This window comes from Phascolarctos cinereus, unplaced genomic scaffold (assembly GCF_003287225.1).
Source record: "Phascolarctos cinereus isolate Bilbo 61053 unplaced genomic scaffold, phaCin_HiC Scaffold_1;HRSCAF=81, whole genome shotgun sequence".
NCBI classification, from domain to species: domain Eukaryota; kingdom Metazoa; phylum Chordata; class Mammalia; order Diprotodontia; family Phascolarctidae; genus Phascolarctos; species Phascolarctos cinereus.
The window spans coordinates 178,009,933-178,029,804 of record NW_027555514.1 but is presented as its reverse complement, the minus strand read 5'-3'; the positions used below and the strand labels follow the sequence as shown (position 1 = coordinate 178,029,804).

Sequence of the window (19,872 nt, the reverse complement as noted above, 5' to 3'; positions counted from 1 at the left end):
TTAATATTATATGATTATAACATGAAGAGACCAGATTTAAAATAGACTAATGTGGGACACAGGAATGATGCCTGCTAATTTTTTCTGTCCTCAGACCAGAAAATAAAGGGTGGGAAATAGAATTAACTGCCAGGGTAATTAAGGACGAGATTCAGTCTGTAAAAGTAAGAATTGATAAGCAAGGAGAAAGGATCAGCGAAAGAAGGAAAGGAATATAAACCAGTGGGAGGCAAAACATCGAAGGAATTTTAGTTATGGGAATTTGAAATGTAGGACTTTCCCAGCATGTATAGCATCTGATTACCTTTTAAAATGGATAAGATAATTTAATACAGTTCAGTCACTGTTCTTAAAATATGTGTTATGCCAAACAGTCTGGTGGTCATGATGAAAAGGAAATATTTATTTTAATTTCAAAACAAAAAGCTTAGAAGATATAAATTTTAATCTTCCTTCATATTTGTTTTCCTTCACTTTACATATAGATTCTTAAAAGTATTTTGTCTAAAACAGTTCCTGTTTAAAAGTTCGGGGCGGGGGAAGGGTGGCGTGGATTAGCAACCTCATATACCAAATTTAACTTGAGATTTCATAAATTAACAACATGGGAAAATTTTAGTCATTTTTAATCTACATCTTTCCCTCTCTTTAAAGGGTGCTGATTATAGACTTTACAAGAGTGAACCAGAATTAACAACTGTAGCAGAAGTTGATGAATCTAATGGAGAAGAAAAGTCTGAACCTGTTTCAGAGATAGATTCTGTAACTAAAGGTCAGCTTTTAACTTTTATATAGTAATGTCCATGTAATTCAGTACTAATAGAAGTTTCCTTATTAATCCTGGTATCATTTACATTATTAGTTTTTGTCTTTCACAGTTTAAAGCTAAAAAGTCTATATAATCTTCAAAATTTTAACTTAAGTACAAAAAAGTACTTAGTAACACTAGTTTTAGAAGTTATTTTAAGTATTTTTCCATTCTCTTACATAAAACATTTAGTCATATTTTTATTAGCATCTCCAGGTCTTTAAGTTCCACTCTGGAAACTTTTTTAAGGATATGGCTAGAGAGGACATTGAAATAGATAAATGAGGAAATAAGGTGGCATATTTCAAATTCCAAAGTAATCTCTTTCTGAAATGTTGGGGCAGTGGATAGAGCACCTGCCCTGAGGTCAGGAGGACCTGAGTTTAAATGCTGCCTCAGACCAAACACTTGACGCTTAACTAGCTGTGTGACCCTGGGCAAGTCACTTAACCCCAATTGCCTTAAAGGGGGGGGGGGAATGTTATAATGACTGCCTCATTTTTCTACTTTTTTCTCTAGAATTATGTCTTTTAATATTTCGGTAATGGGTGTCCCGTCCCCCCCCACCGTGTAGTAGATGTGTGGTTTTAAAATGAAAAAATAGTGCTTAGAAAATAATCTAATATGGATATCTACCATCTCTACATAATAGGTAACTCCATTTTACAAATTATAATTTTTTGTGACAGGGGATTTTAGTTGAAGGTATATTCTGCCCAAATATAAATAGTTTCTTAATACTTACACCCCAGCAAAAGCATTGTTTCTTTCTCCACGTTGTATTGTGCTGGTTGATCAGCAACCATGAATAAAGAGACATAACTTCAGTCTTCTAGGAGTTTATGACACTATTGCACACAAGGAATCATAAAACTTTATGTAAATTAATAAATAAACTATTTCCCATTAAAGAAAGAGATAAGTCCATTTAGTGGATGGAGGTTGAATAAGAGGTTGTCATATTGATTTAATGAGGAGTAAAGGAAATTCCTACTAATTAGGGAAGACATCAAAAAATTTAAAGTAAAGTGCCCCAAAAATTGTGTGTTTGTACTCCATTCCATTCTTGTTTCTGACTCTTATGTAGTCATGATACTCTTATCTGTCCTGAGGTAATACCAAATATTACTTATTTAGTTTTCCAAGTTTAAAAATTATCTAATAAGTGACTGTAGAAAGTTGATTTAACTCAAATACAGTGAGGTTTCCTTAACTTTAAGAAAAGAAAAAAAAAGTTATATCTTCATTCTTCAGAATGCTAAAAAAGTCCATGACCGAAAAAGAAGGCAAAGAACCCCATTCTAGGTCTTTAGTGTTCGAATGTTCCTTATGCAATATAAATTGATTCTAAATAAGACATATGTTACACATTTCTGCTCTATAACTTCAGAATCATTTCACCCAGAAAACAGTGGTCAGAAGAAAATAATTTAGTAACAATTTGAGGTTATTTTAGAGATTAGTTGTGATTCTCCATAAAGTAATCTCCTGACCCTGCACTTGTGGAAAGTACAAGAGTGTGCATTCTGCTTATCCAAGATGTAGGTTGCAGAGAGAGTGACAGTTATCCAAGTTCCTTGAGTTTCTAATGATTTAGTGAATGACTATCTAAAATGTATTTTAGCCCATTAATAGATTTCATTTTAAGTAGTGGACAGCAGAGGACTTGGAGATATCACTTAACTCCTCAAGATGTCAATTTCCTCATCTCTCCCAAATTCCAGACAGACCATGCCATCAAATTAGTTCTGTGACCTAAAGAAAGTCACAGCCTCTTTGTATTTATAAATTCCATATATAAACAATAAGAAGCATGCTACTTAGTCTGTCGTAGAAAGTTTTCATGAGGATAAAAACAAAGGCAATATGTAATATTTCAGAAAGCACTTTTAAAAGTATATATATAAAAATGTTAATTGATGCTGTTATTGTTATGTAACTGATGTTCTTTGAAATCAAAATTAGTAATGATGGCAGGTGCTATCTGCTTTTTTAAAAATGCAGTAACTACCTTTAAATAAAAAATCCTAATTTAACCAATTTAATACAAAGAGAAAATAAGGCATCAGATATTTTATGCCTCCTATTAATGTAACCAGCTAATTTGCTTTTAATTTAGCTCTAAATTACATCACTATCCTCAGCTAATGAAATAGATGAAATAGTGTACTGCTACTGCATTTTTCTTGGCTTTTTTTAGCCAGTTCTGGCGTTGACTTTTAAAATGAAAAGAAATCCTAGTATTACAAAGAAAAATGTCGATTTTTATGATAGTTGCTTTGTAGGAATTGCTGCTATTTGGTTTTTTTTAGGTTCACATTTTCCTGTTGGAGTTGTACCTCCCAGAACCAAATCACCAACGCCTGAGTCTTCAACAATAGCCTCTTACGTAACCTTAAGGAAAACTAAGAAGATGATTGATACAAGAACGGTATTTAAAAACTATTAATTAGCAGGAAAAAAATTCACAGAACATACAAAATTAAGTTTCTTTTTCTCTGGTTTCTTGGAGAAATTTTCATATATAACCAAGATAAAGTGTATCATTCTTAGTTAAAACAAAAATAAGAAGACACCCATAGCTGTTTCTGAATTATAGTCAATCCATTATTCATTCAAGAGAATGTGAGCCTCTCAGTTATATCTCAGTATCTAATTGCTACCATATACCCCAGCCTGCATCCTGAGGCCAATTTAGATATCCCTGAGACTTTCATGACTAGTAAGGGTTCCTCTAAGGTCAAATAGCTTTTTCCAATAGCTATTCTTAAAAGTTCACCATAAACACTGACCATTCTAAAATTCTGCAGAATAAATTTGCGGAAAGAAAATCCCAGAGACCTAGAATTTGCAGAGTAGATAAGGACCCACCTCAAAATCCCTATGAACTGATGGGTATGCTGATGTGAATCTGGGGAGGCCCACAATTTGATAATACCAAACTAAACTCCACAGGCCCTCTAGAGGTTCCAAAAGCACCTAGTTTAGGCCAGGATGGAAGCCTTCCCTCATAAAAAGCAGTCTGATACTCAGCTGTTGGCTTATGGAAAAAAGTACATAATTGTAAAACACTTTGTTTCAATTACTGGAGTTGTAATCAAGAACTTGCAAGACAATAGATTTTAAATTATATCTGAATTGTCTTTTTAAGATAGTTTCTAATATTGGTGATATGTATATGTAATTGGTGAGATATGCAATCATGTTCAGGTATGTATAATGTAGGTTTATGGTATGATTTTCTTTATTTTTTGCCATAAGGAGGAAAGTTACCATAGGTTTATAGAATCTCAGACTGAAAATTGAAAGGAATCTTAGAGGCCTTCTAATCCCTTCTACAAAATACCCACCAAGTTCTTATCCATGTTTCACTGGAAAACTTGAAGTCAAGGGAATCTCCTAAAGCAGTCCATTATACTTTTTAATAGCTCTGATTTTTATGGCAGTCTTAAAGCTAAAACATTCCTTTGCTTGATCCAAGTTCTGTTCTCTAAGCTAAGCAAAACAAGTCTTAATTTCTGTTCCACATCACAGTCCTTTAGATACTTAAAAAGCTATAATATTGCCTGTGAGTCTCCTCTTTTCCAACCTGAACATCCTTAGATATTTCAATTAATGCTAATTTGTCATGGTCTCTGATCCCCTTACTATCTTGGTTACTCTCTTCTGGAAGCATTCTAATTATTTATGTTCTTAACGTGGTTCCCAAATCTGCATATAATACTTCAAATATAGTTTTACCAAGGAAGAGAACAGCAGAGCTGTTACTTGCTTTTTATTGGACAAGGTCTGTCCCTTAATGCAATAAGACATGATCCTCTATTCCTGTACAGCTTGCATTCCACTAAAATTCTCCACATCTTTTTCATACAAATTGCTTTCTAACCACACCTCTTCCATCTTATATTTGCAAAGTTAATTCTTTGATCATTTGTTTTTGATTCAGTCCATTGTTCTTACATTTTGAAGCCTTTTTGTAGCTTGACTGTCATCCATCATGTTAACAGCCCTCCCAAATTTTACATCATCTACAGATTTTATCTATCATTTCAAGCCATTGAAGACAGGCATTACATGTTTAAAAAAAAAAAAGACTAAGTACTTATCTCTAGGGCAGTGGTGTCAAACCCAAACAGAAACTATACATATAAGGATCCCTGCAGGCCACATATTGACTGAAAAACCAGATATTAACATTATCTATATTCTGTTCTATTTAATGATCCTCACTGGGGAGTGTTGTAGGCCACGTTTGACACCTTTGCTTTAGGGCACTCCACCAGAGCGTCTTTGACGTTGATTTCCAACTGTTAATGATTATTCTTTTGCTCCAGTTATTCAATTAGTTCTGAATCCTACTGTCATCTAGCCTGTATCTATCTATCTTGTCTACAAAATTACCATGAGGGATTTTGTCAAACACTTCACAGAAAATCTAGGTAAGCGCTATCCATAGCACTCTCCTAATATACCAGTCCAGAAGACATTTTGTTTTTTTACAACACAATTATTTCTCTATATGTTTTCCTTTGCTCATGCCCTGCCTAGAGGTAGCTAGGTAGCACAGTGGATTGAATGCTGGAATCAAGAAGACCTGAGTTCAAGAATGGCCTCAGGCACTTACTAGCCCTATGACCCTAGGCAAGTCACTTAACCTCTGCCTGTCTCAGATTCCTTGACTGATTGATGTAATAATAGTACCAACCTCACAGAGTTATTGTGAGGATCAAATGAGATGATATTTTTGAGGCGCATAACTATTAAGCGCTTGGCACATAGTAGGTGCTTAATAAATGTTTCTTCTCTCTCAAATCCCTCCTTTGTAACCAAGAGAAAGTGAAGTAAAAACTACCATGGCATTGATAGCTATGCAACGTTTGGCACCTCTACCTTTCTAGGGAGGTCTTTTCATCATACATCCTTTATAGCCAGTACTGGGCATATGATAAACCATGCCGTCTTTCACATTCACCATTTCTTCTACTGGATGTTTACTGACCTCTCTAGTAATTTGTTTTAGAACTTTACCAGGAATGAAACTTAAGTTCACAACCTATGCCTTGCAGATTTTGCAACCTTTCCTTATTAAAAAGTTTGTTTTCCACATAATAGGTGCTTAATAAATGCTTGTTGATTTGAATGGAATGGAATATAAAACAAAGATAGTCTTTGTCCATCTCTAGCCCTCTTGGACCTCTCCCATTCACTATGACTTTTCAGAGGCCAATGACAGTAGTTCAGCTATCATACCCACCTATTCTTTCAGTAACCTGGGATGTATTTCATTCAGGTTTGGTGACTTGGACTAATTTTGGGCAACTTGCTGCTCTCTTACTATCTCCTTATTTATCTTGGCTGTCAGTACCTTGGTTTCCAGAATTAGAATAATGAAATTCCCACATGATAATTCTCAGGATTATAAAATTGAAATACACATAAAATATAGTGAATAGTAAGCAAGAGATAGTCTGTCTGTAATAAATAGGTTTATAAAGACCTTCACTTACATTATCTCATTTGATCCTCACAACCTATGAGGTAGGTTACTAGTGTTATTCCCATTATACTGATGAGGAAACTGAGGCCCAGAGATGCTATGTGGCTTGCCCACTGCCACCAAGCCAGCAGGTGTCTGAATCATCCTGTATGTTGTACCACAGTTCTTCTGCATCATATAGAAAAAGATGCTCCAGAAACACCAAGCTTCATAAAGTAGTCAGTAAACATTTATTAAGTGTCTGCTAGGTGCAAGAACTATGCTAAATGCTCAGGATACAAAGTAAGGCAAAAGACAGTCCCTGCCCTCAAGGAGCTTATAATCCAATGGAGAAGACAATATGCAAACAAATATACACAAATAAGTTCTATACAAGATAAATAGGAAATTATTAACAATGAGAAGACAGTAGAATGAAGAGAGATTGGGAAAGATGTAGAAGATGGCATTTTATTTGGGTCTTGAAGGCAGCCAGGACGTCAGAAGATGGAGATGAGGAGGAAGAGCATTCCAGGCATGGAGGTCAACCAGAGAAAATGCCCAGAACAGAGATAGAGTGTCTTGTTCGTGGAATATGAAGGAGGCCACTCTCACTGGATTAAAGAGTATGTGGTAGGGAGTAAGGTATAAAGAGACAAGAAAGGTAGGGGAGGCTAAGTTATGAAGAGCTTTGACTGCCAAACAGAGCATTTTGTATTTGCTCCTGGAGGTAATTGGGAGCCATTGGAGTTTGAGTAGGGGAGAAGGGTGATATGATCAGATCTGCATTTTAGGAAAATCACTTTAGTGGCTGAATAAAAGATGAATTGGAGTGGGGAGAGACTTGAGCAGGCAGACCTACCAGCAGGCTGTTAGCAGTAGTCCTAGCATAAGGTGATAAGGGTCTTCACCAAAGTGCTGTCAGTGTCAGGAGAGAAAGGGGCATACTTGAGGGATGTTGGAGAGGTGATATTGACAAGCCTTGGCCACAGATTGGATGTGGGCGTAAGAGATGGTGAGGATGCAAGGAGGACACCTAGGTTTTGAGCCCAAGGGACTAGGAGGTTGGTGGTGCCCTGTAAAGAAGTTGTGGAGTCAGAGATAGGGTTTAAGGAGAAAGATAATGAATTCCATTTTGGACATGTTGAGTTTAAATGGTCAGCAGATTGGGGCAGGACAGGTGAATTTGAGAATCATCAGCATAAAAGTGGTGATTAAATCCATGGTAGCTGATGAGATCAGCAAGTGAAGTAGTCAAGAAGCAAAAGAGAAGAGGGCCCAGGACAGAATCCTTTGGGACCCCAGTGTTGTTAAAGGGACATGATATGGATGAGGATCCAGCAAAGGAGACTGAAGAGGGTCATATAGTTAGAAGCAGAAACAGCAGAGAGTGATGTCACGAAAATGTAGAAAGAAGAAAGGAGGAGGGGGTAATCAACAGTATCAGTGGCACTTAAAATCAAGGAGGATGAGGATTGAGAAAACGTTGTTGAATTTGTCACCTAAGAGATCAGTACTAACTTTGAAAAGAGCAATTTTGGAGGAATCATAAGGTAGGAAGCCAAATTGTAAGGAGTTAATAAGAGAGGGAAAGGTAGGGGCAGCGAGGTGGTGCAGTGGATAGAGCACCAGCCTTGGCAGTCAGGAGGACCTGAGTTCAAATCTGGGCTCAGACCAAACACTTCACACTTACTAGCTGTGTGACCTTGGGCAAGTCACTTAATCCCACTGCCTAGTCAAAAAAAAAAATTCTAAGAGAGGGAAAGGAAAGAAAATGGAGGCACCTGTAAAGGTGAGAGAGAATATGGAAAACATACTATTTGATTTTCCCATCCAAATAAAAGACCATTTTTAGCTTCTACCAAGTACCCTAGAAATGTTTTCTTACATATGGTGAGTTCTTGGTAGAAGATTTAATTTGCATAATTAAAGATTCTTATAGTGCATAAACATAGGTATCTTCCCTCATCTCTTATTTCTAGATATTTTATTAGTATAATACCCCTGTGAAACAAGTGCTACAGGTAATATTATCCCTGTTTTATAGATAACAAGTTCAGAGATTTAAGTACATGCCCATGATCAAACATCTAGAAAGTGTGCAAGGAAAGGCAGAGCTTCAACCTGTGTCTCTCCTAGCCTCAAATCCATCATTCCTTCCAATGCACCATGCAGTTCTGCATTATTAGTTGCATTTTTGGAGAGGCTGAAAATAGTGAGCTTTTTAGGGAAGACTAAAATGCTGTAGAAATTTAAATCAATGGATTTTCTTGGAAGAGTTGAATTAATAAGCCAGTATTATCTTAAAGTGTATTTTATTACAAAAAGATGGTTCCTAAAACAAAATCTAGATTAGCTCCTCTGTAATAGAGGTTCTTAACCTAGTGTCCACAGAATCCCAAATGCTCTGGATAGATTTCAAGGGGCCTGTGAACCTGGATGGGAAAAAAAATTACATCTTTATTTTCCCTACCCTCTGAAATTTAGCATTTCCTTAGATTGTGAATAATATGTAGACCACAAACATTCTAAGAAGGGGTGCCTAGGCTTTAATATAATGCCGGAATAGCCCATGACATTAAAAAGGTGAAGAACCACTCATCTAGAAGAAATGTATTGTCTTCTTTCAGTAATACCACAATAAAACTGTGAAAAATAAAATTGAAAGCCTATGTAATTTAATTCCCTTATTAAACTATATACATTATTGTATTAAATCACATATCAAAATTTAAATGGTCTTGTTTCTCTAAAACAAAATTGGATTGTCATGATTAAAGTAAGTAGTCATGTTTCTCTAATGCCATTATTTAAAAAGACTGGTATTGATTTGAAGATATATACCACTAAGTCTTTTTCTTTCTCTGTTATTGTTCTGTGTAAAACCAATGGAATCAAGCATCTTTGCTACAGAATTTGCCTTGCATTTTTTAATTATGACAGCATATAAAAGAATCAAGGAAGGAAAAAAAGGATTAATGAACATTATGTTAGATCTTTCATCTAATAGAAATTATTAGTTGCTTTATTTTAGGCCTAACAAATGTGGTAACAACAGAATAATTAATCTCGCTTTGTTACCAGTTTAAAGTATAATATGAGATTCAGAGACAGTTTTCCATTGGCTTTTCTTAAAGGGAAAATCAAGTTAAAAGTATTCCTGGGAAGACAATATTTCCCAAGACTAAAAATAGCTATATTCCCAGCCAGCAGCTGAAATTTGCATGTCTTCATTTCAGTGCAAACTAAACTTATTTTTCAGAGAAATGCAGTCCTTGTTTTATAAATTGCCTCTTCTCTTGTGCACTTGTTCCTATTAAGTTTTTTTTACTTTACCTTTCTCTTTTTTGTGTCTACTTTAGTATTATGAGAAGTGTTAATTTGGGGGATTAAAAATAGGCCAAAAAATATAAAACCTATAGTTTGGAGGCCAGCTTAACACAGCTGACATTTCCCCCCATAAGTTGAGAGAGTAAAAGCATAACTAACAGGAAGTCAGAAACCTCCTTGATAATCCAGATCCTTACTTTACTCTGATTTCTTTTAAATACTCTATAAAAATTTCTATCGGGTTAAAATATTTCCCATTGACCCAGACCTAAACAAGTGTCTTTTTAATTTTTGAGCAGCTTATCGTATGTTTTGAAAAAGTCCAAATATGTTCTCAGTAATCATTTCTAAACTGACCGGTGTTCATCAGTCCCTCCTCTGCAACTTCGAGTCCTTATGAGTTGTCTACAATACTGAAAAGTCTCACGGCCAGTATGTGTCAGAAACAGTACTTGAATAAGACCAGGAAGGCAACTACCTCTCTAAGTTTCCACTCACTTTTTTTTTAGTTGAATGATATGATTTTAAATCTAAAGATAAAAAATACCTCATTTCTCATAATTATTGTTTTTCACATCTGGCAAGAGAAGTACAAATTGTTAATTTATTGATCCCTGGAATTTTTTTGTTTAATACTAATTCTATTTACTTTTTAAATGATATTTCCTATATTTTGACATTTCTATTCCCTTTTCACTGCTGATTAAAAACTATCTTAGAGCATTTGTATCATTTATCTGGCTCTAACAAATATTTGATGACATGCATTGATTTTAAATGTACTTTCATAAAACAGATTTCTATACTTCACGTCCGGGAAGGCCTTTCTGCAATTTCCATCTTTTCCCCCTACTCTTTCTGGTTTCTCTTAGGCTGAGTTTTAAGCAGTGGTAGAGCTTTGCTGTTGCTGGCACATTGCTATAGAAATCTGAAAAACACCTAGTTAGATTATTCTTGAGCCGTTTCTGTTTTGGTTTTGCTTACCAGGCACTGCTATAAATGACCCATGCATGGAACAGAAAGAAGAGAGGAAATAATTTGTCACCTCTGCAGCCTAGGTTTATGAAGCTTGCTTTATATAGAAAGGAGAATTTTCCTCAGTGTCCTTGCTCACATATATTAATTACCATTTCAAAATAAAATAAAATTCTGCCTTTAAGGTTAATAACATTTAAGATCTTTGTGTTTCATTTTGAATAGAAAAATGTAACTGAAACACACTTTACAATATGTTTTATTTTAGCCATGCTTTTCAAAAACTGTTCTTGTCTCTTTTTTTCTAATGTTTAAAAAAATTATTTCAAGGAAAGGCCTAGAAGTGCAGTGGAACAGCTGTGTTTGGCTGAAAGTACTAGGCCTCGTATGACTCTGGAGGAACAAATGGAAAGAATAAAAAGACGCCAACAAGCTTGCCTAAGGGAGAAGAAAAAAGGACTGACTCTCATTGGTACATCAGAGCAGTCACCCCTGCAGAGTCCATCATTTTGCAGAGATAATCCATTCAGGGCGATCCAGGTAAATGAAAATTTTTCATTACAGTATGATAGTACTCCATTTATATTGGACTAGTTCATTATAATGCTGTATAACATAATTTTAGGTGTATACTCCTTTTATGGATGAAGGGAAAAAAAGCTTCAGAAAGGGTTGGTGATCTGTCCTTGGTCACATAGGTATAGTAACTGGTACATTAAAGACTCAAACCCAGATGCTTTTACTTCGAATTCACTGGGGCTTTTTGCTCTATACCATGTGATCTTTTATGAATGAATAATGCACTTTTTTAAAATCTTAGCAATTCCATAGAAATATATGGTACTGATGTTTTGCCCCTGTTCTCTCTAAAATTCTGTGGGTTGCTCTGCATTTTTATTTATGTGCATCTAAGCTGTAGCAAGAGATAGTAAAAGTCCTCCCATTTCTAAATATTCTGCTTTCCTTAGATACTTTTTGCCTTGTATTGCCTTTATTGTCTCATTAACCTTCTAACTTTGCTATACTTCATATTTTTACTTTGACCTTGTAAGAGTACTATCGTCTTTGTTCTCTGCCCATCATCCTAAGCATGAGGATATAAACTAGTGGGCCTACTATAGCTCATCAGATTTGTTTTGAGTGCAAAGTTTTCACATAATATAGCTTCACCTGAATGTTATACAGTCACTCTGAATTATAACAGATTAGCTGGTTTCATCAGCTTAAAGTTATCATCATAGTATCTAATCCCATTCTCTTGCTATTAGAAGCAGATGTTGCTGGTGGCTAATTATAAATTAATATAAACTTTAAGGTATTGCATTAATGCAAATGATAATTCTTATTTTTCCTGCTCTCAAGGATTTTGTCCTTTAGAGTAGGAGTTGAATAAGTCTGCATATTTCTGCCAGCCACCAAAAGTGGCTAAGTTTAAAAACTGGAAATGAAAATAAATGACACAGATAGCATGTACTTTTTATTTCCTCTGACTATTTTCATTAGTTTCTCCATTCATTTATTGTAGTCTGTGGGCAGGAGAGACAGCTTATTTCAGAACAAACAATATATGCCCTGTGAGCAAAGAATGTGTCAGGAAAGTTTTCGATGTGCCTTGCAGAGTGAATAGGCAACATATGTATATGTTATCCTTTGTAAATCTATAAATGTCCAATTTGTTGCACAGAATCAGAGGGATGATTTGATGCCAAGTAACATTAAGGAACTGGAGAACATCAGTAGAGAAGACAGTGTTGAACCAAACCTTGAAACTTCTACAGAAGAAGTAGCTCAACTAAAAGAAATGATCGCCATAGACCCTCAGGATGAGGATCTCAGTAAAGAGGTACAAAGTTAATTTGAGTAGAGGTACTCTGAATTTAAGCATATAAGGTGACAGTTTTAAAAATTTGTGAAGTGGTATGAATCATAAAAAAATTTATTACCTTCTAACTCTTACACCTGTTTTACTTTCCCTGACTTCCTATTTTTTCTTTACCTTATTTTAGCCTTTTTGGTTTTCTCCCTTTTTTTTTTTCTGCTGACAAAAAGTGTTGGGGTTTTTTTTTTGGTCATGCTTTCATTTCACTGATGAAGTAATTATTGTTTTATAACCTGTGCATAAAGACTGTAATATTAAAAATAGAACTATTTCCCAGAGTTATTCAGAGTTGGAAGAGGTCTCACTGGTCATCTAGCCCAGGTAGGGTGGTACATTAGTTTGAGCACTTGAGATACTTTCTTTGTGACCATGGGCAAGTTTTTTTTCACATCTCTCTGCCCCAGTTTCCTCAGTTGCAAAATGTGGATAATAATTGCTTCTACCTTCCCAAGGTTATTGTAAAGATAAGTGAGATACAATATGCAAAGTGCTTACAGTGCCTGGCATATAGTAGGTATTTAATAAATTCTTGTTTCTTTCTTTCTTGTACTGATCTAGCATTCCTTTACTTCACATTAGACAAGTTGTTATCCAGCTTTACTTGAAGTCCTCCCATGAAGTCCTCACAGCAGCTATTCCACTTTTGAATAGGTCTAATTTATTAGGAAAATTTTCTGTAAATCAGCCTAAATTTGCCTCTTTGCAACTTCTACCCATATTTCTGCCCTCTGGAACCAAACAGAGCAGGATGTTTTTCTATTTCATGTGATAACTATCTTGAATTATTTGAAGGCCCATCTTATTATCCTCCCTAAGTCTTCTCCTGTCCACACTAAACATTCTCTGTTGCTGTTCTTCATATGGCATGAAATGGAGGCTCTTCACGTCCTAACTTGTCCTCTAAAAGATCTCTTAAACTATGGTGCCCCAAACTGAATATATGTGGTCTGACCAGGGCAGAGTACAATGGGACCCATTATTCCTGATAGTTTTCCCTTTTTTTTTTAATATAAATTTATTTATTTTTAGTTTTCAACATTCACTTCCACAAGTTTTTGAGTTCCAAATTTTCACCCCATCTCCCCACCCCCACCCCAAGATGGCATGCATTCTGAATATCCCTTCCCCTAGTCTGTCCTCTCTTCTGTCTCTCTCCCCTTCTCTTATCCCCTTCCCCTTCTATTTTCCTGTAGGGCAGGATAGACTTCTGTACCCCATTTCCTGTATTTCTTATTTCCCAGTAGCATGTGAAAATATTTTTTTAAACATATATTTTTAAAACTTTAGGTTTCAAATTTTCTCTCTTCCTCCCTCCCCACCCACCCTCATTGAAAAGGCAAGCAACTCGATATAGGTTGTACATGTGCAGTTACGCAAAACATGTCCATAGTAGACATGTTGTGAAAAACTAACTCTATTTCCCTTAATCCTATCCTGCCCTCCCTTTATTCTATTCTTTCTTTTGACCCTGTCCCTCCTCAGAAGTATTTACTTCTGATTACCCCCTTTCCCAATCTGCCTCCTCTCTATCACCCCCTGCTCTCTTGTCCCCTTCTCCCCCTATTTTCCTGTAGGGTAAGACAGATTTCCATACCCAATTGAATGTGTATGTTATTCCCTCCTAAGCCAAATCCTATGAGAATAAGATTCACTCATTCCCTCTCACCTTCCCCCATTTTCCCTCCACTGTAAGAGACTTTTCTTTTCTGTTTTTTTTGTGAGATAATTTGCCCCATTCTACCTCTCCCTTTCTTCTTCTCCGAGTATAATCCTCTCTCATCCCTTAATTTTATTCTCCAGATATGACCCTTAATCTTCAACTCACCCTGTGCCCTCTATCTCTATCTATCTATCTATCTATCTATCTATCTACATATAATATAATTTTTTTCCTCCCACTACACTAATACTGACAAAGGTCTCATGAGTTATAAATATCATCTTTCCATGCAGGAATGTAAACAGTTCAATCTTAATAAGTCTCTTATGATTTCTCTTTCCTGTTTACCTCTTCATGTTCCACTTGAGTCCTGTATTTGAAAGTCATTTTCTATTCAGCTCTGGTCTTTTCATCAAGAATGCTTGAAAGTCCTCTATTTCACTGAATGACCATTTTTTCCCCTGAAGGATTATACTCAGTTTTGCTGGGTAGGTGATTCTTGGTTGTAATCCTATCTCCTTTGCCCTCCGGAATATTATATTCTATGCCCTGCGGTCCTTTAATGTAGAAGCTGCTAAATCTTGTGTTATCCTGATTGTGTTTCCACAGTACTTGAACTGTTTCCTTCTGGCAGCTTGTAATATTTTCTCCTTGACCTGGGAACTCTGGAATTTGGCTATAATATTCCTAGGAGTTTTCCTTTGGGGATCTCTTTCAGGAGGAGATCTGTGGATTCTTTCCATTTCTATTTTGCCCTCTGGTTCTACTATATCAGGGCAGTTTTCCTTGATAATTTCTTGAAAGATGATGTCTAGGCTCTTTTTTTTTTTGGCTAGGCAGTGGGGTTAAGTAACTTGCCCAGGGTCACATAGCTAGTAAGTGTCAGGTATTTGGTCTGATGTTAGATTTGAACTCAGGTCCTCCTGACTTCAGGGCCAGTGCTTTATCCACTGTGCCACCTAGCTGCCCCTGTCTAGGCTCTTTTTTTGATCATGGCTTTCAGATAGTCCAATAATTTTTAAATTCTCTCTCCTGGATCTATTTTCCAGGTCAGTTGTTTTTCCAATGAGATATTTCACATTGTTTTCTAATTTTTCATTCTTTTGGATTTGTTCTACTGTGTTGTGATTTCTCATAAAGTCACTGTCTTCCAATTGCTCTTTTCTGATTTGTAAGGAAGTATTTTCTTCAGTAAGCTTTTGGACTTCCTTTTCCATTTGGCCAGTTTTGCTTTTTAGGGCATTCTTCTCCTCACTGGCTTTTTGGACCTCTTTTGACATTTGGGTTAGGCTATTTTTTAATTTTCTTCAGCATTGTTTTGGGTCTCCTTTAGCAAGCTGTTGACTTGTTTTTCGTGATTTTCTTGCACCACTCTCAGTTTTTGTATCTTTTCCTGTAATGTAATTTACCCTTCTCTGTCTCCTCCTTTCTCAGTACATTTTGTAAGATCATATTGATCCACTTATTTGGATCCATTTAAGCCACTTGAGTAGATTTTTTTTTATCATTACATCAAAGTCAACTAATATCCATGTAACTGTGGTTCCATGATATTTAAATTCTTTCTTTCTGGCTGCTTGTAGCACCTTCTCTTTCATCTGGTAATTTTGGAATTTTGCTATTATATTCCTTGGCGTTGTCAATTTGGGATCTCTTTCAGGTGGTGATCGGTGGATTCTTTCTATGGTTATTTTCCCTTCCAGTTCTAGGACTTCCAGGCAGTTTTCCTTTATGATTTCCTGAAAGATACTGTCCAGGCTCTTTTTTTCATCATGATTTTCAGGTAGCCCAATAATTTTTAAATTGTCTCTCCTGAGTCGATTTTCTAGGTCGGTTGTTTTGCTGATGAGGTATTTTACATTTTCATCTATTTTTTCATTTTTTTGTTTCTGTTTGACTGATTCTTGCTCTCTCATAGAGACATTAGTTTCCATTTGTCCAATTCTAGTTTTTAACAGATTGTTTTCTTCTGTTAGTTTTTGTACTTCCTTCTTCAACTGGCCAATTGTGTTTTTTAGGGACTTGTTTCCTTCAGTATACTCTTCTGTTAGTTTTTGTACTTCCTTCTTCAACTGGCCAATTGTGTTTTTTAGGGACTTGTTTCCTTCAGTATACTCTTCTGTTAGTTTTTGTACTTCCTTCTTCAACTGGCCAATTGTGTTTTTAGGGACTTGTTTTCTTCAGTGTACTCTTCTGTTAGTTTTTGTTCTTCCTTCTTCAATTGGCCAATTGTGTTTTTTAGGGACTTGTTTTCTTCAGTGTTTTTTTTTCCTGGCCAATTGTATTTTTGAAGGACTCTTCTACCTCTCTCATTTGACTATTAAAATCCTTCTTGAGCTCTTCTAAGAAGGCTTTTTGGGCTTCAGACCAGTTCATATTCCCTTTTGTTGTTGCAGATGTGGGTTTGTTGACAATGTTGTCCTCTTCAGAATTTCTGTCTTGATCTTCACTCTTCTCATAATATGAATCTATGGTACGTTTCTTTTTACTCATGGTGTTTCTTTATTCCCTGGCCTTTAAAGAGATTGAGCTCTCCTGCTGGGGAACAGAGGGTACTGACCCAAGCTTCTTGTGTTGGGAGCCTAGGTCTTGGTCACTGGCTTTGCGTTCTGGGGCCTCTTATGCTGGCAATTGGAGGCTGTAGGTTTCTGGCAGCTTACCTTGTGTTGGGCTGGAATCAGCAAGGCTGGAACTTTCAGGCAATTCTAGGTTGCCTGCTTTTCCTTTCCTTTAGCTTTCTTTAGCTCCTTTTAGATGGGTGCTGCAGGGTGTTTATCTGCCTGGGGCGCCCTGCAGTGGTCTCCCTTGTTTCTGCTAATGCACTGGGAGATTCCTTTGCTGTGGAGTGCCGAGGCACCTGGTAGTTTTCTGAGCTGGTTTCCACCAGTTCCCCCACCCTCACTGAGGCACTAGGAGGTCCAGGTGTTGGTGTTTGCCTGCTTTACCACCTGGGCTTCAGGATTTCTTCACAATTGGAGGCTGCAGGGTTCCGACTGCTCACCTGGTGTTGGGTTGGAATTAGCAAGGCTGGGGCTTTAGGAAGCCTTTAGCTTGTTTTCTTCACCTCCTTTCAGATGAATGCCGCAGGGTACTTATCTGCCTAGGGCCCCTTGTAGTTCTGCCTCCCTTATTTTTGCTGAGGCACTGGGAGACCCGTTTGCTGGGCTGCTGCACTGCTGCTCCCTGTCTTTCTTCTAGTTCAGATGTTCCAGGGTTTTTGTTCTGGGGTGATATTTTCTAGGTTTTCAGAGGTTAATAGGGGAGAGTGAGAGGGACTTTTCACTCCACCATCTGGGCTCCCGGAAGCAGAAGTCCATCACTCTCAGTTTTTCCTCTACTTCCCTTACTTGCTTCTCAAGATCCCTTTTGAGCTCTTCCAAGGCCTGGGACTGATTCATATTTTTCTTGGAGGCTTTGGATGTAGGAGCTTTGACTTTGTTGTCTTCTTCTGGTTGCATATTTTGCTCTTCTTTGTCACCAAAGTAAGATAATATAGTCTGACTCTTTTTGTGCTGCTTGCTCATGATCCCAGCCAATTACTTGAGTTTTAAACTCTTTGTTAAGGTACAAATCTGCTTCCAGTGTGGAGAATGTACTCTCCCAAGCTTTGGGGGGTTTGTATAGCTGTTTTCAGAGATACTTGTAGGGACCTGTACATTTTCAGTTCTTCCAAGGTAGTATGATAAGGGGCGAGGTGTTTACTCCTTTTCTGGCCTGTGACTACAAGTACTCCTTTCTGTCCTGTGACTGTGAGAAGGGGTTTCTCTCCACAGCCACTCCAAGCTCTACCATGCCAGCATTCCTCCTCACCCCAGCGCCGCCACCCAGAACTGTGACCCAGATCTAGACAGGGGCAAAGCAAGAGATTCCTGCCTCAGCACTGGCAAAGAGATCCCTGCAATCCCTTTCTGATCAGCCACTGGATTCCCCCTCAGTCAGTGGGCCAGAAGCTCTGGGGAATGGAGCTGAAACCCCACCTTCCTTTCTCAGCACCGACAGAAACAGACTTTTCCCACTGACCTTCTAAGTTTGCTTTGGCATTGGTGGATTGAGGAGTCTGGAAACCTCCATAGCTGCCAGAGATTCAGTCCTCTGAGGCCTGCTCCAGGTTCGCTGTGGCCTGCCCACCCACGCCTCGTTGCACTGCGCTCCCAGCCCGGCACAATATACCTTTCTGATCAATCATCCAGGTTGTCTTGGGCTGGAAATTTGTTTCACTCCGTCTTTTTGTGGGTTCTGCTGCTTCAGAATTTGTTTAGAGCCATTTCTTATGAGTATTTGGAGGGGTTTGGAGGAGAGCTCAAGCAAGACACTGCTTTCACTCCGCCATCTTGGCTCCTCCCTCCCCCCAATAGTTTTCTGTCTTATAATCCACCCTGTAGTTTCCTGGCTGGCACATCTCACTATTGAAGAATCTTGAAATCCACTAAAACCCACAAGTCTTTCTCAGAGATACCTTGTATCCATCCCTTTCCTCATCTTATGTTTGTGAAATTGACAATATTTTTTAGTCATGTAAAGCTTAGCATTTATCCTTATTGAATTTCATCCTGTGCCATCCTCTGTCCCCTTCAACCATCCCCTTTCTCCCTGATTTTCATCTGCTTCTTAAACCATTGGTTCCTTCCCTGCTGCTTAAAAGCACTCCTAAATCTTCCTCCTCCTTTAAAAACCAAAAAACACTTCACTTAATCCTGTGATCTCCTTTTCTCAACCAAACTTCTAGAGAAAGCTGTCTATACGCATTTATTGTCATCGTCCCGTTTCCCCCCTACCCCATCTCACATCTCTTCTTACTTTCTTACCCCTTGCAATCTGGTTTATGGTTTCTTTTTAACCAGATCTGTGTTCTCATTGGTTCAAGGAATTCCCACTACTGATGAAGATTAGTATCTATTCTGCAAATTCTAGTTTTAGAGACTTGCCCAGGGTCACATAATCGGTAGGTATAGTGGGTGATATTTGAACCTAGGTCTTCTTGACTTTGAGTAATGTTTCCTGTGAGGCCGAGGAGGTCTGACTCACAGGAAGCAGGAGCTGGCAATTTGAGATCAGTGCATCCTGCTCCTTCTCCTGTACTCTCTCTTGATGATCTCACCAGATCCCATAGATTGAACTGCCATCCATATGTAGATGGCTTATATATCACTATATCCAATTTTTCTCCCGTACTTCAACCCCATGTCATCTCCAGCTGCCTTGCAGGCTATCTCGACTTGAATGTCCCATATGCATGTCACATAAAACATGTCTGAAACAGAAATCATTATCCCCTAAAATCACCTCTTCTTCTCTTTTCCTGTTTATGTTAAGATCACCAGCATTCTCCTACTCATTCAGGTTTACAATCTAAACTTGAGTTTGACTTAACCTAAAGTTGAGGAGTCGTCCTCAACTCCCATATGTAGTCAATTGCCAGGTCTCATTGATTTTGCCTCATTAACATCTCTTTGCATTTATTTCTCCACTTGTACCACAATCCTCATGACCTCCCACCTGAACTGCTACAGTAGACTTCTCATTGGTTTCTTTGAATAAGTCTCTCCCCTCTAAAAATCTGTTCTCCTCACAGCTGCTAAAATGATATTCCTAAAGACTTGCCCTATTCACTTCTTGCTCAAAAAACTTCTATGGTTCCTCATTGCCTTCAAGATAAAGGATAAGCCCCTCAGTTTGGAATTAAAAGTCCTTGACTCCAGTATATCTTCCCAGACTGATGATATGTGTTATATGTATGTTACTCC

General features: G+C 37.4%; 1 protein-coding gene across 33 annotated transcripts in view; it reads left to right on the top strand.

The window, feature by feature from the left end:
- PLEKHA5 (pleckstrin homology domain containing A5) overlaps nucleotides 1-19,872 on the top strand; it is a 191,290-nt gene that overhangs the window by 157,678 nt on the left and 13,740 nt on the right. For 32 of the 33 annotated variants that reach the window (XM_078155326.1, XM_078155328.1, XM_078155297.1 and 29 more), the window contains 4 exons: nucleotides 655-772; nucleotides 3,121-3,239; nucleotides 10,920-11,129; nucleotides 12,274-12,432. In XM_078155326.1, the coding sequence (XP_078011452.1) occupies nucleotides 655-772; nucleotides 3,121-3,239; nucleotides 10,920-11,129; nucleotides 12,274-12,432 (606 nt within the window). Of the gene's footprint in view, nucleotides 1-654; nucleotides 773-3,120; nucleotides 3,240-10,919; nucleotides 11,130-12,273; nucleotides 12,433-19,872 lie in introns of those variants that run through there. The other variant, XM_020994193.2, reaches the window with a different exon arrangement.